The sequence below is a fragment of the Aythya ferina genome, assembly GCF_964211825.1.
Source record: "Aythya ferina genome assembly, chromosome: 16".
Lineage (NCBI taxonomy): Eukaryota > Metazoa > Chordata > Aves > Anseriformes > Anatidae > Aythya > Aythya ferina.
The window spans coordinates 14,771,229-14,793,652 of NC_140315.1; the positions used below are offsets into that span (position 1 = coordinate 14,771,229).

The following is a 22,424-nucleotide window of genomic DNA, read 5'->3' on the forward strand; positions in this document are numbered from 1 at the left end:
TGTGTCACCAAAAAAAAAAAAAACCAAACAAACCAAAAATGCACAGGGCTGTGGTTTTCTTAATGTTGATTCCTACATGCTCTATCCATCCTACTCCAACTAGGAGTTCAGTTTTTGGCTTCTATTTTACTCCTTGAATGTCTCAATCCCATTTTGAGATTGTGTTATGCTGTTAGCAGTGGAAGTCCTCTCTCTTTGGTAAAACTGGCTTGCAGTTAACAGCAGTTAGAGGCTCTGGAGTGTTGCAGCTTGTTTGCTGCTTTGTCAGTGAGCTGAAGTATCATGTATATGCCCTCCTGGAGCAACAGCAGTTGCGCTCTAGCCTGACTAGCTGCTATATGATGAGATACTGATGGCTGTTGCACCACTTTTGACAGAAGTATGGGCATTTTCTTTACTGCCTTGGAAGATCGGTATATTCATGTCTAGGTTTCGGGTGTTGGTTTTGTGTTTTTCTTTTGTTTCCCCAGAATGCAGCTCCCGCGCGTGCTTTGTGTTAGCTTAGAAGAATCTGAGCCATTTGGGAAGGCAAACTCTTGACTCATTTGGGACTGAAATTTTTAAGATGGCCCCTTTGCTCAATCAAGAGGTTTGGACAAACAAGTTTTATGCATCAGGACTTGAAAATCTTACACTTGCAAAGAATACTGACGTAACTGCGTGTGTTGTGCCAAAGCAGACTGGGAGGAACTTTGTGCGTGTTCATATGGGCATGAATGTGCCCAAGGTACCTTCATAAACTGTTTCTTAGGGCAATGCTGTGGTGTTAAATAAAATCACTTATTTTCATTCAGATTTTTATGCCATTTCAGCCAGCTAACTGGCTGAAATGCAAGAGTAAAACATAGGAAAGCAGTTTCTGTAAGTGGCAGGTGCTTACTCCAAGGCAAAGGGAGCAGAAGTAAATGTGTCTTCCTGTTGTAAATAAATATTTCAACCCTTCTTCTCCTTGCTCATGCAGGGGAACAGTCTGAATCTCCCTGACCATACAGTTTATTTACCTTGTTGAGTGCTGGTGAAAGGTTTGAGTGAGAAGCTAGGAGCCTTCCTGTGCTGAGTGCTACTGAGGAATGTGCACTCTGTGCTTTCCCACGCTGCAGCACCTGGGGGCAGGGAGGCAATTGTTCCATCTCCTTAACCCAATCCAGCAACTCTCCATGCCACCCAAACTCCAGGACTGTTGGGACTTCTGCCAAGTTCACATCAGTCCTATTGGCCACCCCATTACTGGCCCCAGGCAGGAACTCTTACTGATGTGATAAAACAGCTGAAAGTGCAAATTTTTATTTAAATGCTTTCATAAAATCAAATTTCAGGGGGACTTGAAGAGTCAAGCTCTTAACCCTCACTTCAAGGACAAAATATTTATTATGTCATGTCAAAAGAGAGAAAGGATCTTGAAGAGGCTGACAAGTGCAGTGGATCAGTAAGGAAAGTAATCTCCAGGAGTGCCTGCTGCTTAGTTTTGTATTTTACAGTGTGAGGAAAAAAGGACTTTTTCAAGCTTAGATCTGCAAGTATTTTAAGACAGTAGTAGCTCAAGTACCTATAAGTGAAATAACTTTGATGTTGGCCTCTCTTGAGCATCAGCTCCCAGAGCAACACAGTGAAGCTGTTTGCATGCAGGCGTGGGTGGTCAGGCCATGAATCTTGAGCAGCTTGTGCAGACTGTGAGATCCTCGCGGTCCCCTCATTTATGAATTACATGGCCAGGAAATAGGTGTGTTATGCAATCACGGACTAATGTACTTTTGGGTGACAAACACTTTGTCTCACAGAGCTCTAGGACAAATGTTCTCCTTCAGTAAGTGCCAAGGTAGCTGGAGCTGGTTGGTTTGCTCTCATGTTTCTTTGGAACCAGCATAAGCTCTGGCTGGGATTTGTGTGTCAGGGCCTCACCTCCCTGATGGCTGTTGTCAGTAATGTGCCGCTTCTGAAGCCAGATTCTGTGCTCCCTTAAATCTGTTCATTTTCATTACAAACACAGATAATGCAGATGCAATGTAGTGTTCAGCTTTACATTTTTAATTGCTGCTTCCACCTGTATCCTCGTTCTTTAGCAAGAACAGAATACACTGAAAAGTAATAATGAGGATAAAACCTTCTTTCAATCACTAAGTGGTAAAGAAAAAAAAATATTTTGTGGACAGCCAGAAGGGGAAATCTATTTTCATGCTCCCATAGCATGAAAATAAATTAAATATGGAAGGGATTTTAAGCCAAATAGCTAATGCAATATGTCACACACACATATAAATATAAAAGATGAGGTTGGCAAGTTCCATAGCTGACAAAAATGACATGAAACTGTGTCACAAACTTACTATAGATTGAAATAATGATTTTAATTGCCATGTAACAGAGTGGATGTGATAGTATTTTGGCAGACTGAGTAACATTCAAATAGACTGAAATCTAGTATTATTTACTCTGAAGGAGGGACTGTATTCTCTCTTTTCTTTTTTTTAATCAGTGCTGTTTACAGCGTTGATTTAGGCCATTAGTGTATTTACAAAAATAATATTTGATAATGAAGCTCAGATATTTGCAGTATGCATATGACCAGTTGAGGGATGCCACTTATTTCCAGAGCCATGAATCAGAAGTATCAGTTTGAATTAGGTTTTTCTGTCTTTAAAGTAATACTTCTGTAATGCTGGGGGGAAAAAGTGTTGATTCGATATGCCATTTCCTAATGGATCCTTATGTAAGTACACAACTGCAGCATTGAACAGCACCATAGTCTAGATATTAGAAATATTAGAAATATATTTACTTTTTAACACACATTTTTCTAAGTTTGCATTTTATGAAAATTTAGCAGTTCAGTGATTTGCTCGGACCTTTCGTAAAATTATTCAGTAGTAGAAATGGAATACAAGACACAAAGATTATATTCAGCCTCTGCCCCAAAGAGTTTACTGTCTAAACTGCTAATTGAGGAAAATGGTTCTTGTTGGGCAGGGGCCCAGATAAGCTAATGACACACACCCGCTCTCTTTTCTGGCTTCACTGCAGTAATGGTAACAGCACAAACAGACAGGAGTTGCAGTAGGGCGAACTTTTTGTACTCCAGCCAAGCATAATCTTACCCAAATGGTTCCATGGTTCAACAAAAAGGAAGAGCAGGGCTGTCAAACCCAGCACTCTCTGGTTGAATCACTGGCGTGTGTATCTGTCTGCGATACTATGTCTGGTAGAGCTAATTAAGATTAGTAAAACCATACACTTCCACACCTTTTGATAATTATTACTTTCCTTTTGTTTTCATAAGGCTGTAAATAGCTGGTCAAAACATGAAACAAATGTTCCAATTAAAATGTGTCTTGTTTGTTTGGGTTGGGCTGTTGTTTTTTTTGTTTATTTGTTTTTGGAACACCTCTCTGCTCCTCTCCCCTCCCCCCCCCATTTTTTTACAGCAACCCTCAGAGATATTTTTTATGCATCTACTCCCTAGCCATTGTGCATATTACAGACACCCTTACCTAGTTTTGTAACACCTCGTATGTATTTATCCTTGGTTACTGGAGGAGATTCTTGATGCTGCAAACTGTTGCTTTGGATTTGCATAGGCAGTAGGTGCTTCATCCAGCATCATCTCTCATCCCTCTGCGCGCTGTTCGCTTCCTGATGTGTTGATCTTCCTGTCCCTTGGATGGTGAGCGAAGAGCAGACTAGGGTTTTAGTGCTATGAATACTAGCCTGGCAACCTTTTGCTCACTTGGAAAGAACATTTTTGGATTTCATGTTAGTGTAACAGAATGGAATCTGGCCCTCCATAGGAGCAAATGAATTATCAAACGCTTGAGGAAATCTTTGGAATGTAATAAACTTGTCATTTAATCAGCTACGTAAAATACTATGAGAAAATTGTGCCAGCGTGTTAGCTAATACAAAAAAAACATAAGCTGCGTAGAGAGAGCAATAGCAGCCAGCTTATAGAGCATTTCCTGTGGTCACATAAGCATGTGTTACCCCCTCATTGCACATCAGGCCATCTCTTCCCAGCTTGTCATTAATTCCTAGACAATGTCTCGCTCTTCAGTTATTGCTAAAATGACAGCTGGTATGAAACTATGAAATTGCACAACAGTTAAAACTGCAGATACTGTTGTTGGGCAGGAAAAGATTTGACCTTTTTTTTTTAATAGCCAAATTCATCTACCCACAAAATACTTTTTACATTACAAAGGAAAATTCAGTTACGTAACTGGGATAAATTTCCTTTGCCAAGGAATTGCAAAGTAGTATTGAGTTCAGTACAGACATAAATTTGGGGCCAAAGACCTACGCAGTGAAATTCCTTGCTACTGCTGAGCATTTGTTTTCTTTATAGAGTCTGTTCTGATCAGCTGTCAAGTAATGAATGAATAGAAAGTGGCATATATTTTGTGCAATGCTGACTTGAAATGGACTAATCATGGATGTTGCTTATGTTTGTGGAATTGCTTATGCTTGAGACAAAGTAAAATCTGAACATTTAACTGATTGAAATGTTTTATTATGCTTGAAACATTTTGGCCTATGTCAGTATCTGGATAATATTTTCAAAGAGATGCCTGAATTTCTTGCACTTTGTGTGCGAGTTTGTGTGTTGCATATTTAATGTGAGCCCGTAAATATCTATTTGGCATGAACAGTTAGTTCTGCGTGCATTAATTTTGCAAAGGAAGTGACATGTTTAATTTTAAGCTCGATTCTTTAAATATTTAGTGATGAAATGTGCAAGAAGGGTAAATCTCAATTTACACTTGAGAAGTGTGGATCACACTTTGGCATACAGATAGTGAACCCATAAGTCCCAGAAAATAAAGGAGACGGAAAAAATATTCTCAGCAAACTGTCAATCAGATGCCTTAGATTCATAAAATTAAAACCTCAATAGCAAATGAGTAGCCTCTTTCAAAAGCTGCTGCTTCACAGCTGGTTTGCATTAGTTGCAGTCTCAAACTGTGGCAGCAAAGCTGTCCTCTGCTCCATGGTGAGTTCAGCGGGGAGAGGCCTCTCTTCAGGAGGGGTCAGACCTCACTTTTTACAGTGTAAATACAAGTTTCCCCAGAATAACAGCACAGCCTCCCTTTCAAAGATTTCTAAACACCAGGGGCCGACCGTGCTACATTTACTTTGTTTAAAAACCAGCTATCTTACAGGAGAGGGAACTCATGGGGAGAAGCAAAGGTGTTGACAGTGATGCACTGTAAGCTTCAAGGATCTGTGCTACTGAGACCCAAGGAGAAAGCCCTGCCTTAACTTTTCCTGTTTACTGCTTTTTTTGGTGCTTCTATTCAGAAACCTTACTGTAGTTGATATTAAAATACATTCCTAGGTCCTTATTAAACAAGGAGGGACTTAGGAAGGGATGTGCCATGGGAGGCAGTAAACACCAGGGTGCATGTTTCTGAAGCAAATGTGTATTTGCAGGAGAGAAAGGGGCTGACAACTAGTCTTAAACATCTTTAACAAGGCTTATCAGCAGCGTAACGTGTCTTTGTCGGTGCCTTCATCCGTAAGAAACACCAGGGCTTGTGGTAGGGTTTAAAGTTTGTATGGGAACACAGGTTCTCATGGCTGAGTTGCACTCATGGAAACTCTGAAGTAGTGGCAGAAAACATGTGTTGTGATAGTGGCACAGCTGAAACCAGGAGTCTGCTCTGAGACAGAGTGTGTGCTTGGGAGGTATCTCATGTCTGCCGAGGTGCTTGAGGAGGGTGTGGAGAGGGCTGTGTGGAGAAGAGCTTTGCCCACAGCCAGCTATCTGCTGTGAAGAGCTGCTGTATGCTTCATGAGGCCTCATTCTCCTAGCATGGTTCCTGTGTTTTGGAGTGTGTCCAAATCTCTGTGTTAAGAGATACAGGTAGTTTCAGACAGATGTGCTTGAATGAAAGGCAATTCACAGGTTTACCACAAAAAATTCTGGGGGTGTCTTGTACAAAACATCAGAATGACTGTTCCGGGCCTGATATCCATAGCATCTAGCTGCCTGTCTGAGTGTTGATGTTGAAATAAAAAGTGTGAGTGCTGCCCAGTGATCGTGGTGAATCCTGTTTGTACATCATCACTGCATAGACTGGACAGGCCATATATCAGGCAACAAGGTGTCTGCATGGATCGGACAGGCCATATATTAGGCAAAAAAAAAATCTTAAAGTTTAGGTATAACCTAGATAATATGACTATGAGAGATTTCCAAGATTACGGTCCTGAGCAACAGCCAGAAAGTTATTCATAGCCATTAAGAAAGGAGGGCTTAAGAAGTGGCAATTAAGATGTCTATTTTAGCTGTTTTGAAGTCTAGGTAATGATTTGACTTCTGCAAGGAGACCTGCAAAACAAAAGCCAAGATTTTAATTTATCCTAGAAAGGTTTCCTTTCCTGGATCTTTGTTCTCCTTTTTACCTATTAATATTTTGTAGATGCCTTTACAGTTGAACAGATTGGAAAAAATATGAATAATGAAATGGTCAAATATTACCCTAAAATCCCTTTACATGAGGCTATATAGAGATTTCTATTGAGACCTCAGTTAGAGACCAGATGAGTGCATGTATTTCAAAGGAAACAATACGTCTTTGCTATAATGAGATCTTAAATCACAGTTTTGACATCTTGTACAAGTGAGAGAGCTAGCTAATAAGAAGTGGATGAGAAAAAGGGAACATTTTTAATATCTTAATGGAGGTTTGGTAGCTAAGAGGTGGCATATGTGTTTGAATCAGCTTAAATCTGCAGTTAACATTTCTGCTTTAAAAATAATTAAGAAATTTTAAAATTATTGTTCTCTTTCATATAGATGCAACATCAACATAGAAAGCAGTTGAATTGCAGAGATGTTTGGGTGTTGTGGAGACTTCTGTTTATGAATTGTATTTTCTTCATTTTTGTAGGTCAAAAAATCATCAGATGGTAACAGCTTGAGAAATTATGAACTTGGCCTTCATTATTCAGTTATAGCGCAGGTCACATGGAATATGCTAAAGTGTTACAGAAACTTCACTGAATAATTGATTTGGAACACCTAATAATGTTTTCTTGAAAATACCTACAAGGCAATAGAAGACCTAGAATAAAATTACGTATGAAAATTTACATTAACAATTAGCATACCTGAATAGTCAAGCACTTGAAAGTTAGGAAACATATGATTCAAAATACTGGTGCAGTATTTGTACTGCTTTTTGTTTTATCTCCTTTTCAAGCGCTGTGTGAGGTAATGCTCAAAACAGAGCCTTAAAAAATAGAGTGCAATCATATGATCAGAGACTGCGTTAATATTTGTGGACAAATAGGGTCTGACTCTGCTTCACTTAGCACAGGCTTTGCAAATCAGGACTTTCTTAACTGCTGTGTTGGCATCAGATAACCCTCTTGCATGTTGGTTGTTTTTTTTACATGCAATTTGGATACACTTTCTATTTGTATTGGCAGGGTTCAAATAGTGAAATTTGTGCTCGACAGTATTGTGACCTGTAGAACTACAAGAATACCTGCACTGTCTGAAGAAGAGTCCAAGAGCCCATTGAGAGTTATTAAGGATAAAAAGAAGAGGATATGCATTTGGCTTAGAAAGTCTGTGTCTGGCAGATTAATTGAAGCTGATGAGGCAGTACCAGGCAGATCATTCTGCTTTTGTCTTGTTTTTCATACCTTTCTCTGAGCATCCTCTGTTGGTCCCTGTTTGTTTTTTTTTTGTTTTTTTTTTTTTAGCTTCCCGGAGGTATTGCAGTACTAAAGCAGTGCATAGAGGGGCTGGAAAAGCCTTGTGGCAATTGTCTGGCTCTAGGAAGTGGTCAGTAAAGTTATCATGATCCTAAATGATGGGTCAAAGAGTGGAAACATGCTGCCCAGCTTGCTCTTTTCTTTTCTTTTGGTATTTATAGATATTTGTCTTGCTCAGGGGGAAGGGAATTGCTAGATACGTGGCTATGCTCACAGGCCAGAACAGCATGACAGCGGAAGTTCTAGGGCCTGCTTGAGGTTAATGGTGACCTGGGAACTCATAACCACTAAACAGAACAGGAGGTGTCAAATCCAGCTTTCTTTTATCATGTCCAGTTATCTGTCGGTGGGGCTGCAGCAGGGTTGTGCCCCGGATCAAACCTGCAGCAGGAGGAATTGTTCATCTTCAGTGCCCATGGAGTCTCCCAGATAAAGTCAGTTTTGCTGATTGTTTATTTCAACAAGGGATTGCACAGAAACAATCTACCTCATTATTCTAAGGATGTTCACTTTTTAGCCTAAAACATTTCATTGCAATTTGTTCTTTAAGACAATCCAACGCAATTTTCTTCTGTAGCTGCAACATCATTGGATTGGAGTGGTTAAAAGGAACACTTTCTCAAAAAATAAAATAAAATAAAATAAAATAAAATTGAATTGCTTTCCCAGGGCTCAAATCCTGAGAGTGAATGTAAACCATCACAGCACTTTTAACACCATTGTTGAGCTGGATTAAGCTCTGCAGGTGACCAGGCTCCAAAGCACGGTAAGAGCCAGGCCTGTACAAGTGGCCTGGTTATCACTCGTTAAAGCTCTTTGAGGCTCTGTGCCTTGGATGCTCCCAGAAGCAGGCAGCAAGGGAAGAGCTTTGACACAGAAAAACTGTGCTGTGAACTGTGTTTTATATCACCATGCGAAGTGCCTACAAACACCTGGTCAGGTTAGCTGGAGTGGATGGGATTGTAGTGGGAGGAGAAGGGGCATATTTTAAATGGGCTGCATGTCAGGGATTATTATCTGCAGGAGGTGTTTGTATGCTCCTGGGAGCAGTATTCTTTAATAGACACCGCTGATGTCAAGTGCTATAACATGATAGAGCCGAGCTTTCATCTAGGTTAATATAGTGTGCTCTTTCCCATACTGTCTGAGCCCGTTCAGACAGAAATACAAGACTGTTTTTGGGGAAGGGTTCATGATGCCTAATGGCAAACAGTTGAGCAATATGCTACAAAGTACATATGGGTTGAGTTTTTCTTCTCCTTTAACAGGTCAGATAGTCTTGAAATACCTCCACAGCTGACAGCCGTGCAACATTTTATGAGTTTTCTTGCCCAATAAATGCAGGCAGATGTTGTAGGATTTGGAACATTACAAGGCACTGGAGTATAGTTGGTAGGAGGTAATTTTGAGGAGTGCTTAACCTATTGCTAAAAAGTAGCAGCTTGGAGAAGGCAATATTTACTACAGGAAACATTAGCTTGTCAGAGAGCTAAAGCACTGCAAGGAACCTTTTTGAATGACCATGCAAATCTTCATCCAGATGTTCTTCATGGCATAGAGTAATGCACACTCTGCTGGGAGTTAGATTATGGCCTTTCCTTGCCTCGCTCATAGTCAACATTGTTTCCTTTAGGAAAACAGCTTGCTAATGTAAGATTATACAAGCCGTAATAGGCAAACTTGTGAAATACCATGCAATTCAACTGAACCCTGTAGGCATTTATTTTATTAGTGCTAAGTGATCAAATGATCCTTTGAGAGAACTCCCCCTAAAACCGCTGTGTGATTCATCTCCGAGTTAGAGGAAGCACTTCAACCTAAATGTCGTCGTTCTATTTCAGGCGTATTCAGAAGGGCCCATGGCAGGTCTCCTCCAAACCCCCTTGTCTCAGTCCAGCTTGCCATGTTCTGAGTTGCAAATAGTGCTGGCTACCCAGGGAGCTGTGTTAAGTGCCCTGCTGTCCACCTTTGTCGAACCTGGCTGTCTCCTCTGGTTTTTGAGTGTCTCATTGAATACTGGAAGTACAAACCATCTGTTCTTTTAAATATAGTGGATTATTCTTATATAAGAATATTCAGCATAGGAGACTGAGACAAACACCCTTCTGATGACAGGGTCCCTCTGACCTGTGTAATGCAAGAACACAAACTAACTTTCAGACTTGCTGTGGCATTGATCCGAACTGCACCAGAGGTCCATTCTATCTCTGCAGTCACAACTCTCTAAGACACCAGTATTCCTATGTTGTACTGTGTATTCATAAGCTGAAACAAAACTTTTTTTTTTAGCCGTGCCAGAGCTTAGTTCTGAAGATACTGAAAATAACTGTGAATATTCCCTTACTTTCCTTACTTGCCCTTGCCTGAAAGGGAAAGGAAGAAATGCAGCCTGTAACTGCAGCAATAGAAAGAGCAAAGGGGAGAGTCTGAGTAGAAGGAGGAGCCGGTGTGCAGTGCACAGAAATTTGTGCAGTAGCAACACACACACCATTGAAAATTATCTTTGACCATGGTATAGATTTGAAAATATTTGAATTAAAATTGGAATGAGGGAAACATAGCAAATGAAATCCATCTGTATGAATGTATAACATCAAACAGCTCACAAAGAGTTTCTCTATAAATATTGCCCTTGGACACTCACAGAAGGAAGGGCCACATCTACTTATCAAGCAGCCATGGCACTGAATATGTACAGCATATGCATGGCTTTTATGTGGTGTCCTTTCATGCAGATGTGTTTGTGATATACTTACTTTAAAGGGAAAGTTTTTGGTACCATACATCTGAAGAGCTGTTCTTCTCCAGAATCCAGATTGTTTTATTACCAGCTAAATGTTCTTTAAGCTACCTGTGAATGAGGGCATTGTGACATTTAGCAACTGGTTTGATTGAACGCAGATGTGAACTTCTCCATATTCCATATGGAGAAGATGCAAAAGCAGAGATCGTAGGCTTGTTTCTGATTTGCAAGCAGGAATTTGAATGCAACTACTCGACATTGAGCTACCAAGATAGTTAGAAACAAATTACTCATGTGCTCATCTACGGTGTTGCAAGTGTAACATCAGCTGCAGTTTGAGATAGCGTGCTGTCTTCAAATGTTGGGAAAATACGCCAGTGGATATGAAAGTAAAACTCCTGTAAAAATGGGCGGTATCCATTCAGAAACAAGAGGGGGACAAGCATTTCTGTACATTGCTTCCCCAGCAGCTTCCTAGAAGTGCCCCAGGGAACATAACCACTGCTTTTCTAGTGTCGTTTCAACCTACCTCTGAATATTTCAAGTGCTGTTATCTAGGAAGGCATTTGAAGAAAAATGGGAACAGTGATAAATTGCTAATGCCAGTATGTAAGGTTTGTTTTCCAGTGGTTTTTGAGTGTAAAATCTACTGATGCAAAACTGAAATTTCATGCAGCAAAATTAATTTTATTACTGAAATTTTTATTTCTAACCAACAACTTAGGAAGGAAAAAAACAAACATTTGGGGCCAGTTTTGATGTGTCTCTGAGTGGCTCAGTTCTGTGAGGTTGCTCACAGAAACTGTAACTAGCAGGGCTCATTCTCTGCGCTTCTTTGGGTGAAAAGGGAGGTTTTATCCTTTTCTTCTTTGACTGCAGTGCTTGTTTGTTTGCCTTCCATTTGAACTGATTGTTCCACATTGAAAATGTGGTTTCTCCAGGAAGTCTAGCCTGTAAAGTGGAACAGGGACTGAGCTGTCGTCCCCGTGAGAGACAGCTCTAGTCCCCAAGACAAACATTGATGTTGAGTATTATTACAAGGAAGTATTTCTGAACCTGGATTTTCAAGATCTTTTGGTTTCATTCCATTGTTTGTTTGGTTGGTTGGTTGGTTTTTGTTTGTTTTGTTTTGTTTTGTTTTGTTTGATTGTTTGGTTTTGTTTTTCCCCAGCTTTTTATCCCTATTCAGCTGGGAAGAAAATCTGAATTTTTACCAGCTTTGGTTGCTTGGTTTTCTCAAGTGTCCTTATCTGTACCTGTTCTGCTCTAGCAAGGCTGAGCTGCCAGGAGATACCGAGCTTCGCAGCACTGAGTATTCCTGGGGTGGGGGAGCTTCCCTCCTCCTAGTGTGGTACTGTAGGAGAAGAAAGAAAAAGAGGACTGTGTTTGATCTCAGTTTAGACAAACAATACTCGAGTGATACTCCTACTCGGTTGGGATACTGTCAAGGGACAGAGTCAGTGAAAAACCTGATTTCCCAAAATCTTTTCCCAGGTCTGCTGAAGTTAAGGTTCTGGGAAATACCAGGCTTATACACAGCTAAAAAAAAATAAATAGGATGTTTAGTTTGTCTCAGCACCACAGTCCCTCCTTTTGAAAACCTGCTGGGCAGAGGGAGCCGCATTGTGAAAGCTTGTGGGGTTACCTGAACTTGCACCTGGGGTAGCTCAGCTAAAATGGCAAAAGTGTTCCACAAAACCACAGTGCAAAATCCACCAGGTAGCATCTAGTCACAGCGCACTGCAGGAAGCTGTGGAGTCATTTCCCCATTCTCTCACCCCTGTATTTTTTACCCTATTCTCCCTGCTCGCACCCCACCATGTGTGCACGGACCCACTGGTGTTGCACAGGTGGTGCAAAGCTCAAAGTAAGCTCGTTCCAGTAGTGCAGGTCTCTCCTTTTTGTAATTCTCTCAGATCACTTGGAAACTGGGAAGCTATGGTATCATGAGCAGGTAGCACAGCAATAAACGTGTTCTCATCACAATTTACACATAAAGTGTGAGTCCCTTGAGGTAACTCATCCCCCTCTTGACAGCTTTAATAAAGGATGATGGATTGTTTCTAAATGACAGTTTAGGAGGATCAGAAATTCCCCCCTGTATTGTTTGGAGCTCTGGTGTACAAGAGCTGTTTTGTGTTCTGTGAAAGTTGTTCTTGCCTGTAAGCGCTGGGGCTCTATTACTCCCCTTCACCGTGGTGAGAAATGCTTGCTTACCACAGGAATAGATTCCTCCTGCTGTATACTCATCACTTTTTTTTTTGGAAGAAATGTGGAAAAGCAAAGCCTGGCATGGGTAGGAGGTGGGGAAATGCCAATAGCTGAACATGTTGCTGTTGTCAGGATGCTGCTCTGGGCGGTCCCCCCCATATGGGCTGTACAGAGGAGGAGGGATCAGGTGCTGCGCTGGCTTTCTTCCTGAATACTAGGGGGAGGCATCACCTGAACCCATCTGCGCTAGCTCAGCTCTCCCCAGCCAGCATCCAAAGAAGGCTCCAGAGATCCAGCACTCACCTGCACCCTCTTTTCCTCCTCTCTGCCCTCTTTTATTTTTGAAGGCTACATGTGGCAGCTAATTAGTTCTGGAAGGCAGATCTTCCCTCTTGTTTCTTTTTGGCGTGAGACTTACTTCTCACTGCTTTTGCTTTGTAGCTGCACTTGGCAAAGTGGAGTTTGTTCAGCTGTCCATTCCCTAGCTAATCTTGTGTCTTAAAATAAAAACAAACAAGTGGACCTTTGGAGAAAAGATGCCACATGACTCTCTCCACATCTTCATGTGGCTAAAACAGCACTGCTCAAAATCATTCCTAGGGTAAGAAACATGTTAAGAAGAAAAGGCTCTTTATTAGGGCCAATTTCTCAGTTGATCATGCTCTGAGGTGACAAAATGAAGCCTAGGCAAGAGCCCACTGTGGCTACACAGCAACAAAATCAGACCTCTTTCACTGTATTTAGGTCACTGTGGAAGCAGTGGGGCTGAGTGCCCTTTGGAGCCCACCACCTTCTGTTAGGATGGAGTCAGCATAATCCAGCTTTTGCAACTTGTACATGAAGCTATCCCTTGATGCAAACACTCCTGACAACATGGGAAGAAGACTTTTGGTATAGATTAGCATCATGCCACATGGTCCCGAAAGAAATTCTCAATCCATACAAACAGGAAAATTTTGAAATGGGAAACAGCATAGACCGGAGTTAAACCGAGGCTAGAACTTGCTCAGGGGTCTAGAAAGGGGTCTAGAGGACAAGAAGCTTTCAGTCATCTGTCAAAGGAGGACTGTCCGAACCTCCTGTTTTCTGAACCTTTACTTCTCTGCCCATGAAATTCTTGCGGTAATGCTTCCCGCAGCTAAGAAGCCTTGGATGGATATCAGCTACTTTGTTGGGAAGGAACTATGTAAAACTCACCTGTCCATCCTTTCTCTTCATTATTTCATAGGATGAAGCAATGTTTTTGCTCCCTGCTGGTCCAGAAGCTTCAGGAATATTATTCTTATGTTTTGGTTACCAACACCAGGGTACAAATTTTCAAACAACCTACAAATTTTTAGGTACCTGGTCCATAAAGACAAGATTCTAGGACATACCTATGCATGAAAGTGTGTGTGTGTGTGACTGCAAATATAATCCAAGTTGTTTTCTTATATAAAAGATCATTAAAAAAAAAAAGTTTCCATTATTTATCGGAAAAAGAAGTGACAGATTTTTAAATGGGGTTGTTGTCTCTGAACGTCTTTCAGCAAGCAGACCTCAGTATTAGCCTGCAGTCTTTACAGCCTATGTTTGTCAAGATTTATGATACGCTTATTTCTGGGGAGCAGGTACTTTATTTCCTGGTGGAAATTCTTTATTTATACATATCCCACTGTTTTGATTGCTGCTGTGTTTTATGACTGTGATATTCTCTCCCTTAGGCACAACAGGGATTTACCAGGGAGCCAATGGCCTGACAAATACTGCTGGATTCAGTGCTGTGCATCAGGTATGGCTCAGCATTTATTATTGGTAACCTTGCCACTTATTTTAAGCACCTGGGAGACTGGCAGATCAGAGAGATTACCCTGGTGCTTACATATATTTAAGGAAGGTTCTAGGGTGTGTTTTGCCATGTGCCATTTTGGTCTGCTTGGGTGGCCTGGCGGTTAGTTTCAAGATGTGTGTATCCACACATGCTCCTGGTAGTCTCTGCTGTGGTGTTGCACAGCAGTTCCAGGAGTTTCATCATTTCACTGCCATCTTACAACTTTCAGGTATGTTTTCCATCTTACACAGAGAGCTCCCCTTTTAGGATCCTGTCCTCTGCTGTCTTGGCACTGTGTAATAAATAGGAACAAATTGAAAGAGGTGTTTGCAGGTGCTGAATACTCAGCCATCTGAGCCGTCTCTCTGTGCTTCCTTCTTGGAGAGTACACCTGTCTGTGGGCTTCATGCTTCAGATACCTTGAGAAATGTGTGTGTATAAATAAACAGCAAGCATATATGCACAAGACAGATGTTTTTGCAGTAGTAGATGGCTTTTCTTGATTGGACCAAACAAATGCATACACTGTCCAGAAAATGTTTTTTGGTTAGCTGTGGAGCAATAATTTCAATCACTAGACAGCAAGGTACTTGTTCTGACTCATATTTGTAATGACAACAGTGAGCAATTTTGTTATTACTTCAGTTTTGGCTACAAACATGGTCAATAAACACTAATAGAAGTGCATTTGATTGAAGTATAGAGGTTACCTGCAAAAAAGAAAAATAAGTGGGATGTTTTCATCATTTTATGATGTTCTTTAAGAGAAAACAATGAATTTCTCTCATTTCATTTTCAGCTTAAATTTTATTTTGACAACTTGAGTCATCTTTGTTCTTGAGAGCTCCATGGTGACTGAGAGTTAATGAAATAGCTGTGTCATAGACAAAGATGTAAGCAGTTAAGAAGGAAAGGGCTTTTAGTCTTTCTAAAGACTATTATTTAATTTTATTTTATAATAAAATAAATGATGGTAATTAATGTTTCTGAGGAAACAAAAACTGTTGAAAGACAGTATAGTTCTGTATCTGAAAAAGCAAACCAGGTGGACAAGAACAAGGGCTGCAATTAAAAACAAAAGAAACATTTTTTTTTATGTTTTAGTTATCCAGAGAGAAGTTTTCTAATGTATTTCAATGTCATCCTGCTTCTTACAAAAAACAGATGGGCAGAGCGTTACAAAGTTTATTTGGGACCTTTTAAAATAAGACAAAGATTTTTATTTTTAGTTCATTTTTTCTACAGACAGGGAAGATTATTCCAGCATTTAGTTCTTACTGAGGCAGTGGGACAATCTCAAGTGTGAGCATTTCTGCAAAACAATTGTTAGATTGCTTTTTTGATTTTTGTATCCTATTTGAACAGCTTATCAGAAAATGTTGCTGATCATGGGAAAATGCAGCCTACTTCACTCCTTCACTAGAATTGTTGAACCCTATGATGCAAAATGTGTCAGCGCTGATTAATAAAATCCCATAGAAAAAGCAGAACTTGCCTGATTTCTGACCTCTTGTTGAGGCCAGCTAGTTCTAATAAAGTAGGAATGTATTTGGGAGGAGGAGAAATTTCATAAGTGAAAGAAATGTGGTTCTTTAGCAAAAGTATTCCTGAGCCATGACTTGCTGCATGTGTAGATAAGACTGCCTTGCTGTATGTGGTGCCTTATTTATTCATAACACCAGTCGTACACAGAAATTACGTTTCTTTTTTCCTCAAAGGAATATTCATCATACCCAAGCTTTCCTCAAAGCCAGTACTCACAGTATTACAGCTCCTCCTACAACTCTCCCTACATGTCCACAAACAGCATCAGCCCTTCAGCCATCCCAACCTCCACTTATTCGCTGCAGGAGTCTTCTCACAATATCACCAGCCAGAGCACAGAATCACTGTCTGGTAGGTGCATTTCTTCTGTTCTTAGTTTTGCAGTTCCAGCCATCTGTAGACATAAGCACTGTAACCTTGTTGTTGGAATTTAGTTAAATACATGCATTTACCTGGATAAATGAGATTTCCTAGCACATAACAGTTCTGCTCACACAGTACAACACAGAATTTTCGGAAGAGACTTGAAAATACAAGTTCTGTAAGACTATCCTGTGATGTTTCCATGAGCACGCCTGGTTTGATCTCCTCTTAAGGTAGAAAATAATTACATGCAAAATCCAGATTAGTAAGAAGTACTAATGTGTTTAGCAATGAGTGGCATGCTCTGAAAAAGCCCCAGAGTTTCCTCACTTATTAGCGCACATCTCCATCAAGGTTCGTGTTCACTCCTAATAACAAAATGTAATATATGCATTCATAAATAAGTTCATTAAGAGAAAATCTCTCTTTATAAAAAAATCAACATAAACTGTTTGTCTAAGTTAAAAGTTCAGGATGAATTTCATGCAAAAAGTCTTCAGAATTTGTGGCCTCTCTTTGAGCGCTTAATTTTTAAAGTCTTGAGGCTTAAATGGTTTATGGAATTATTGACGGATTATGATCCTGCAATGTACTGTTCAAGTACAGTCTTCAGATATCACTTCCCTACTAAAGTTTTCATTGGCATGCAATAACATTTACATAAAATGCCACATAATTTGAGGATGATAACAGTATACGCCCATTGTAGGTCTGCTGACTTATGGAACAAATCTGAACATCTGTGGTTGCTCTGAAAGAAAAATAAACTAATATTGGTTGTTAAAAAGAAGTGGTCACAGATTGCTCTGAAAGCAGTTGGAGGATTTTCTGTTCTTAGATCTTATCTCAGCCTTTTTGAGAAAGCGTGGCTTCAAAAAAGGCTTGTTAGGCACAATCCAAGCTGCTCTGAAGAAGAATATGGTTATTATAGGAAGCTGGAGAGGCCACAGCTTAGCAAGGTGAAAAGAAAAATATGTTTGAAAAGGATTTGTAATGTAAGGTAAGTGAAATCTGGACAGGTTTAAGAAACTCCAGCCAATCAAAACAGATACTTTATACAGGGAAGTTTTACCTGTCTCTTCTCAGTTATTTCTAAACTACTGTCCCTTGTGAAGTGGAATACAGCTAAACAGGCTAGTTATGTATTTTAAAAATAAAAGTTGATGTTGAAAGTATCTTTTTAATCATGAGTATTCATCGAGTTAAGAAAACATCATTTTTGCAGATGTTGAATTGATCCTCGTTTCCTTTTCCACTTTCTAATTTCTCTCTTGGAAAAGGAGGAGAGGGGGGTAAAACTCAAAAAGTTATATTGTTTTTGTTTGTTTTTAATTTAAAAATGTGTTAAGGTTCTCGAAGTGACACATCCACTTTAAAATGTTTTATATAAAGACTTGGTGCTTTCTGAAATTGTTGCAACTAATCTTAGAAGTTATAAATCATTTCTCTAACAATGTCAGCTATTGACATGAAAAGAGATTTTCTGATAGCATTTTCATAATGTTTCTGGTGCTCTCCGCTAAAAGCTTTCCTGCTTTTATTATAATGATGGGTGCAAAAATTAAGCTTATAATGGAATTCTTTTTTTTCTAAATAGGGGAATATGCAACAACACCAGCAAAAGATATAGAAACAGACAGACATCACAGAGGTTCGGATGGCAAGGTACGAGCCCGGTCAAAAAGAAGCAACGATCCTTCTCCTACTGCTGACAGTGAGATTGAGGTAATGACATTAACTTACATAAATCCAGCAAAGAGAAGTGATTGCATCTATTAGCAAAACCGACTATCAAATGAGTGAGTTGTAAGAGCCAGAGTAAAATCAGTAATACAACTGAAGCCTTTTAAATTGGGTAGTCAGAATAATCACACAGTTTCTGTATTATTAGCATCTCAGACTGTTTTTCATATGTACGTCTTTTTACTTTGTGCTTCTTGTAAGTTTGCTGTTTTGTTCCCCCAACTTGACACACAACAGGTGATGTCTGTGATTGTTAGGAGAGCAGACTCTCAGGGCAATCAGAATGCACGTAGTTCCAGAATTCTTCATCTTTCATTTTGCATGCTTTCACAAAGCATCTGCAGTCAGTGCTCTAAATGGGCTTGAGATCTTAAAAAGCTCTAGTCCAACAGGACATATCTCCTGAATGAACAAATTCTTGCATTTGCGTAATGTGTAACTGTATTTCTCTTTTCCACCCCATCTGTCATCACAGCGTGTATTTGTGTGGGATTTGGATGAGACGATAATTATTTTTCACTCCTTACTCACGGGAACCTTTGCATCCAGATATGGGAAGGTAAAACTTAATTTTTTTAACATTACTGCTTGCCCAGCCAAATTGCATTGGGAACTGTGGGGGCAGCTAATAAGACATCTTTTCAAACAGATGCTGCTGATTTTATTCAGACACATTTGTATAAATATGTCCTGTGGTATTTCCTTCTAATGTGAAAATTTAATTTACCTCTCTTTCATGTTGCAAGTAGCCCCATGTTTTTCTAAAGCTTGTATTGTTGGCTGCTGCTAGATAGGACATCAGGATGTTCTTTGAATGTCTGTCTTCTGTGAGAAAGAGCCTAGCCAGGAGCCAGAGAGCAGTAACTCTGGCCTGAATGAGGTAACATTTTTTAATTTTTTGTTAGAATGCTGTTTTCTTTTGAATCTCAGACAACTTTTTTTGTTATTGTTGCTGTTTTGTTTGTTTGTTTGTTTTTAGGAGAAGTTTTGTGTTAGTCAGTCTAGGTTGCCATAAAGACTACTGGCTCTTATTCCCATACAGCTTCAGTGGAATACATTTTTGAGAGTTTTAGGAATCAGATCTTCAGCTGCCCTTGCGTCAGATACCCCCTTTGAAACACTGGCAGTTGTATTTTAGGCAACTCTCTGTGGCTGAACAGACACAACTTGGCTGCTAAGGAGAAAATGCTGGGTCTTGGATTTAGTACCACGTGCTTCAATTTCTTCCTAAGGCAGCTTTTTATGATAAACACTTAAGTCACTTTGAATTACACAATGTCAAACACTTTTAAACGGGTAGGAAAAAAGACAATATCATTACCTAATTAAAGTGGATGACCTAGTTGGCAGCTGTTTCCACACATGGCTTTGAACAGTCAACTTCATCAGGAGACTGGAAAATAACCCTGCTTCTCTCTAGAAAGCAGAAATATGATTTGACATCATTTCATGGCTTTAGCAGCTGTACTTGTTTTACGACACTTATAACAAGCTGAATGTGTAATTAGTAAGATAGATTTATTGTTTGCTGTTAGATGTGCACAGTTGTAAAGGATATAAAATGGTGTTTGTGGTGTGGAAGTCTACTGCAGCATTTGGAATGCTGCTAACACTTCCAGCAGCACCCTCTGAAAACCAAGCATGTGTTTCCAAGCAGGGATTTATTCAGACCCATGTTGTACAAAGTAATTGAAGTGGTTACTTTTCCCAGGGAACATAATGAATAAGGCAGTCTGAGGTATACATGTGTAAGCTCAAACCTACTGCCTGCAAAAAATAGAAAGAACTAGGCAGGATCAGGAAATATAAACTGAGCTGGTGTAGACCTGCGATGTGGTCATACTTAGGATTGAGTAGGGGCTGCAAATGGCATATGGAGAATTCCCTTCACTGTGTGGGGGGATATTTTGGCCCAGCATAAAAGCTCCGAAGCAGTTCCCTTCATCTGCTGCCTCCTGTCCAAGTTCAGAGGATGTGGGATCAGGATCTGCTACATGGGGGACATACGGTGATGGGCCAAGAGCTGTGACAGACTTGCCGAGGTGAGGAGCCCTGCCATCACAGTGACTGCAAGCTATTGCTGATGGGCTGCCGTGGAGGCAAAAGCTGCCATTTCTGTAGCAGAAATCATCGTGGGGATGAAGCAGCCTACAGAGAGAAGAGCACAGGAAAATGGAAACTCAGGGGAAAACTCAGAACCTTCAGTAGAAGGATTTTTTTTTAGTTCTTCATTTGCTTCATCAGTTTTAAATTCCTCAGAGCTTTTCTATAAGGTAATGGTTGTGTTATAGAAGTATTATAGACTAACAACTTGATCCAAAGACAACCAGAGGCTTCAGTGGGCTTTGGAACAGACCATAAACCAAGAGGGAAATAGAGCACACTCAGGCAGGCTGTCCTGGGAACCATTAAATAGTAACACAATTCAGAAATGTTCAAGTGAGTTGAAGTATCAAATATAAACGAAGCAGTGAGCCAAAGGTTAATAGTATTTCAGAATCTCTTACTTTGTGAAAAACATAGGAAGCGTTAATCTCAAAGTAAATTAAGTATCAGGGCCTAAAATTATTATGCTTATATATAATTGATCATAAAAGATTTACATGCCGGTGATTAGACATGCACGTGCCCTGAATTAAATCTCACACATGAAGGTCTTGGTTCTGTCTTCCTCCAGAAAGTGTGCCAGTTTGTACGATATTCACCGTTCCCTGAGCAACATTCCTGTCCCAGTATTGTCCTGTTGGTTGTGCTGGTAGAGCTGCTGTGCAGCCACCCAGAAAACTGGACTATGAAGCCACTTAAGCTGAAAAATAACACCTTTTTCTGGGGTGACTTTTCCTGGGAGAGGAGAGAAAGGGAAGTAGGAATATCAACCTAGCTTCAGAGACTGGGGACTAAACTCCTGTGTAGTTTAGCTACAAAATCACAGTGCTTATGCATATTGTTCTTTTCTTGGTGGTGGTGGCAGTAGGGAGCTGTCCAAAACAATCTGACTTTGGATAGAAAAAAGAAAAAGGAAGAAAAAGGTGTAAAAAAAAAAAAAAAGAAGAAAAAGCTGTGGGGAAGAATTCACAAAAGTATTACCAGTTAGAGTCATTACATGACTCTTGGACATTAATGATTAGTGCTCCAATGCATGCATTCTGACCTGATTTCATGTGAAAATTCTCTGTATGTCTGGTATAAAACTCATCTGAGGGAAACCTCGGTGATCCTTGCCATAGATATGGGTTCCTCAGTGCATGAGCAGTTGGTCTCGGGTGTTTAGAAAATACTTTGCTCACAGCATTAATAGAAGTTAAAGCACAGAAATTACTCAAGCTTGAAATACGAATGAATGGCTCAGTCTGTGTTGCTCCTCTAATCCCCTCTGTCAAACTCTGCGCACTATTCCATGTATTAGTCACCAGACATGGGGTCTTAATGTCTTTCCCATATGGTCCCTGCAGTACAGCCTTTACAGTGGCAGCCAGAGTGGCCTACAGATTCACATCTCCTTTTGCTTTCTTGCCCATGGTTGAATGGATGCATACCTGCACAAACACACGGAGTCACAGTCTAAATGGCTGGGGCAGCAAAGCTGTCAAACCTGAGGAAATCTCTCCACCCCCTCATTTCTTAGGAGGAGACTACCTGAGAAAGAAAAAAAAAATAAAATTCTATAGCCAATTAACTCTGGATATTATGTTCAAGAGTTTTTAGAAACCTGTTCTGCAGGCTTCTGATCACTGCATGGGTACAGAATATTTACCAAGTGCTTAGAGACCACACCAGACATAAACCATCATTATAGCTTAATGTGCTGATCACCAAGCCCTTTCAATCCCTTCAGACATGTATAATAGAGCTCCCATTCAGCAGGAAGGTGGCTGCAGCCTTCACTGTGTCTGCAGAGATCTGCCTGACAAATCACTAACGAAATACAATGGGAAAAATGGATCAAAATCTATTACAGTGCTGTTGGGATTTCACGTGAATTGAGTACATGTCAAGGGGCCTCAGCCATTTGAGGCAGCAAGGCACAACATGGAAAGACTCTTTTAGTAGTATTAGTTCAGACACAATAAAAAGAGATTATGAGCATTTCTGTGCCAAAAAAACAGAACACATAAGTCTATTCCTTTTTCCTTGACTTGAGATATTTGCAAGCTTGTTCCATAATCTGTTAAAGCATTAAGTATTTCTGCATCTCTTTCATAGAAATGTAAGTATTATGTTGCAGATTCATTCTCTTACTTTTCAGAGGACTAGTATCAGGAAGAAAGGGTGCACCAAGTGCATTGTTTTCCC

General features: G+C 40.1%; 1 protein-coding gene across 16 annotated transcripts in view; it reads left to right on the forward strand.

Annotated features, from left to right (window-relative positions):
• Positions 1–22,424, forward strand: part of EYA2 (EYA transcriptional coactivator and phosphatase 2) — a 97,725-nt gene that overhangs the window by 49,962 nt on the left and 25,339 nt on the right. For all 16 annotated transcript variants that reach the window (XM_084537837.1, XM_084537840.1, XM_084537830.1 and 13 more), the window contains 4 exons: positions 14,374–14,441; positions 16,199–16,376; positions 17,986–18,113; positions 18,607–18,690. In XM_084537837.1, coding sequence (XP_084393963.1) covers positions 14,374–14,441; positions 16,199–16,376; positions 17,986–18,113; positions 18,607–18,690 — 458 coding nt within the window. The remainder of the gene's footprint in view (positions 1–14,373; positions 14,442–16,198; positions 16,377–17,985; positions 18,114–18,606; positions 18,691–22,424) is intronic.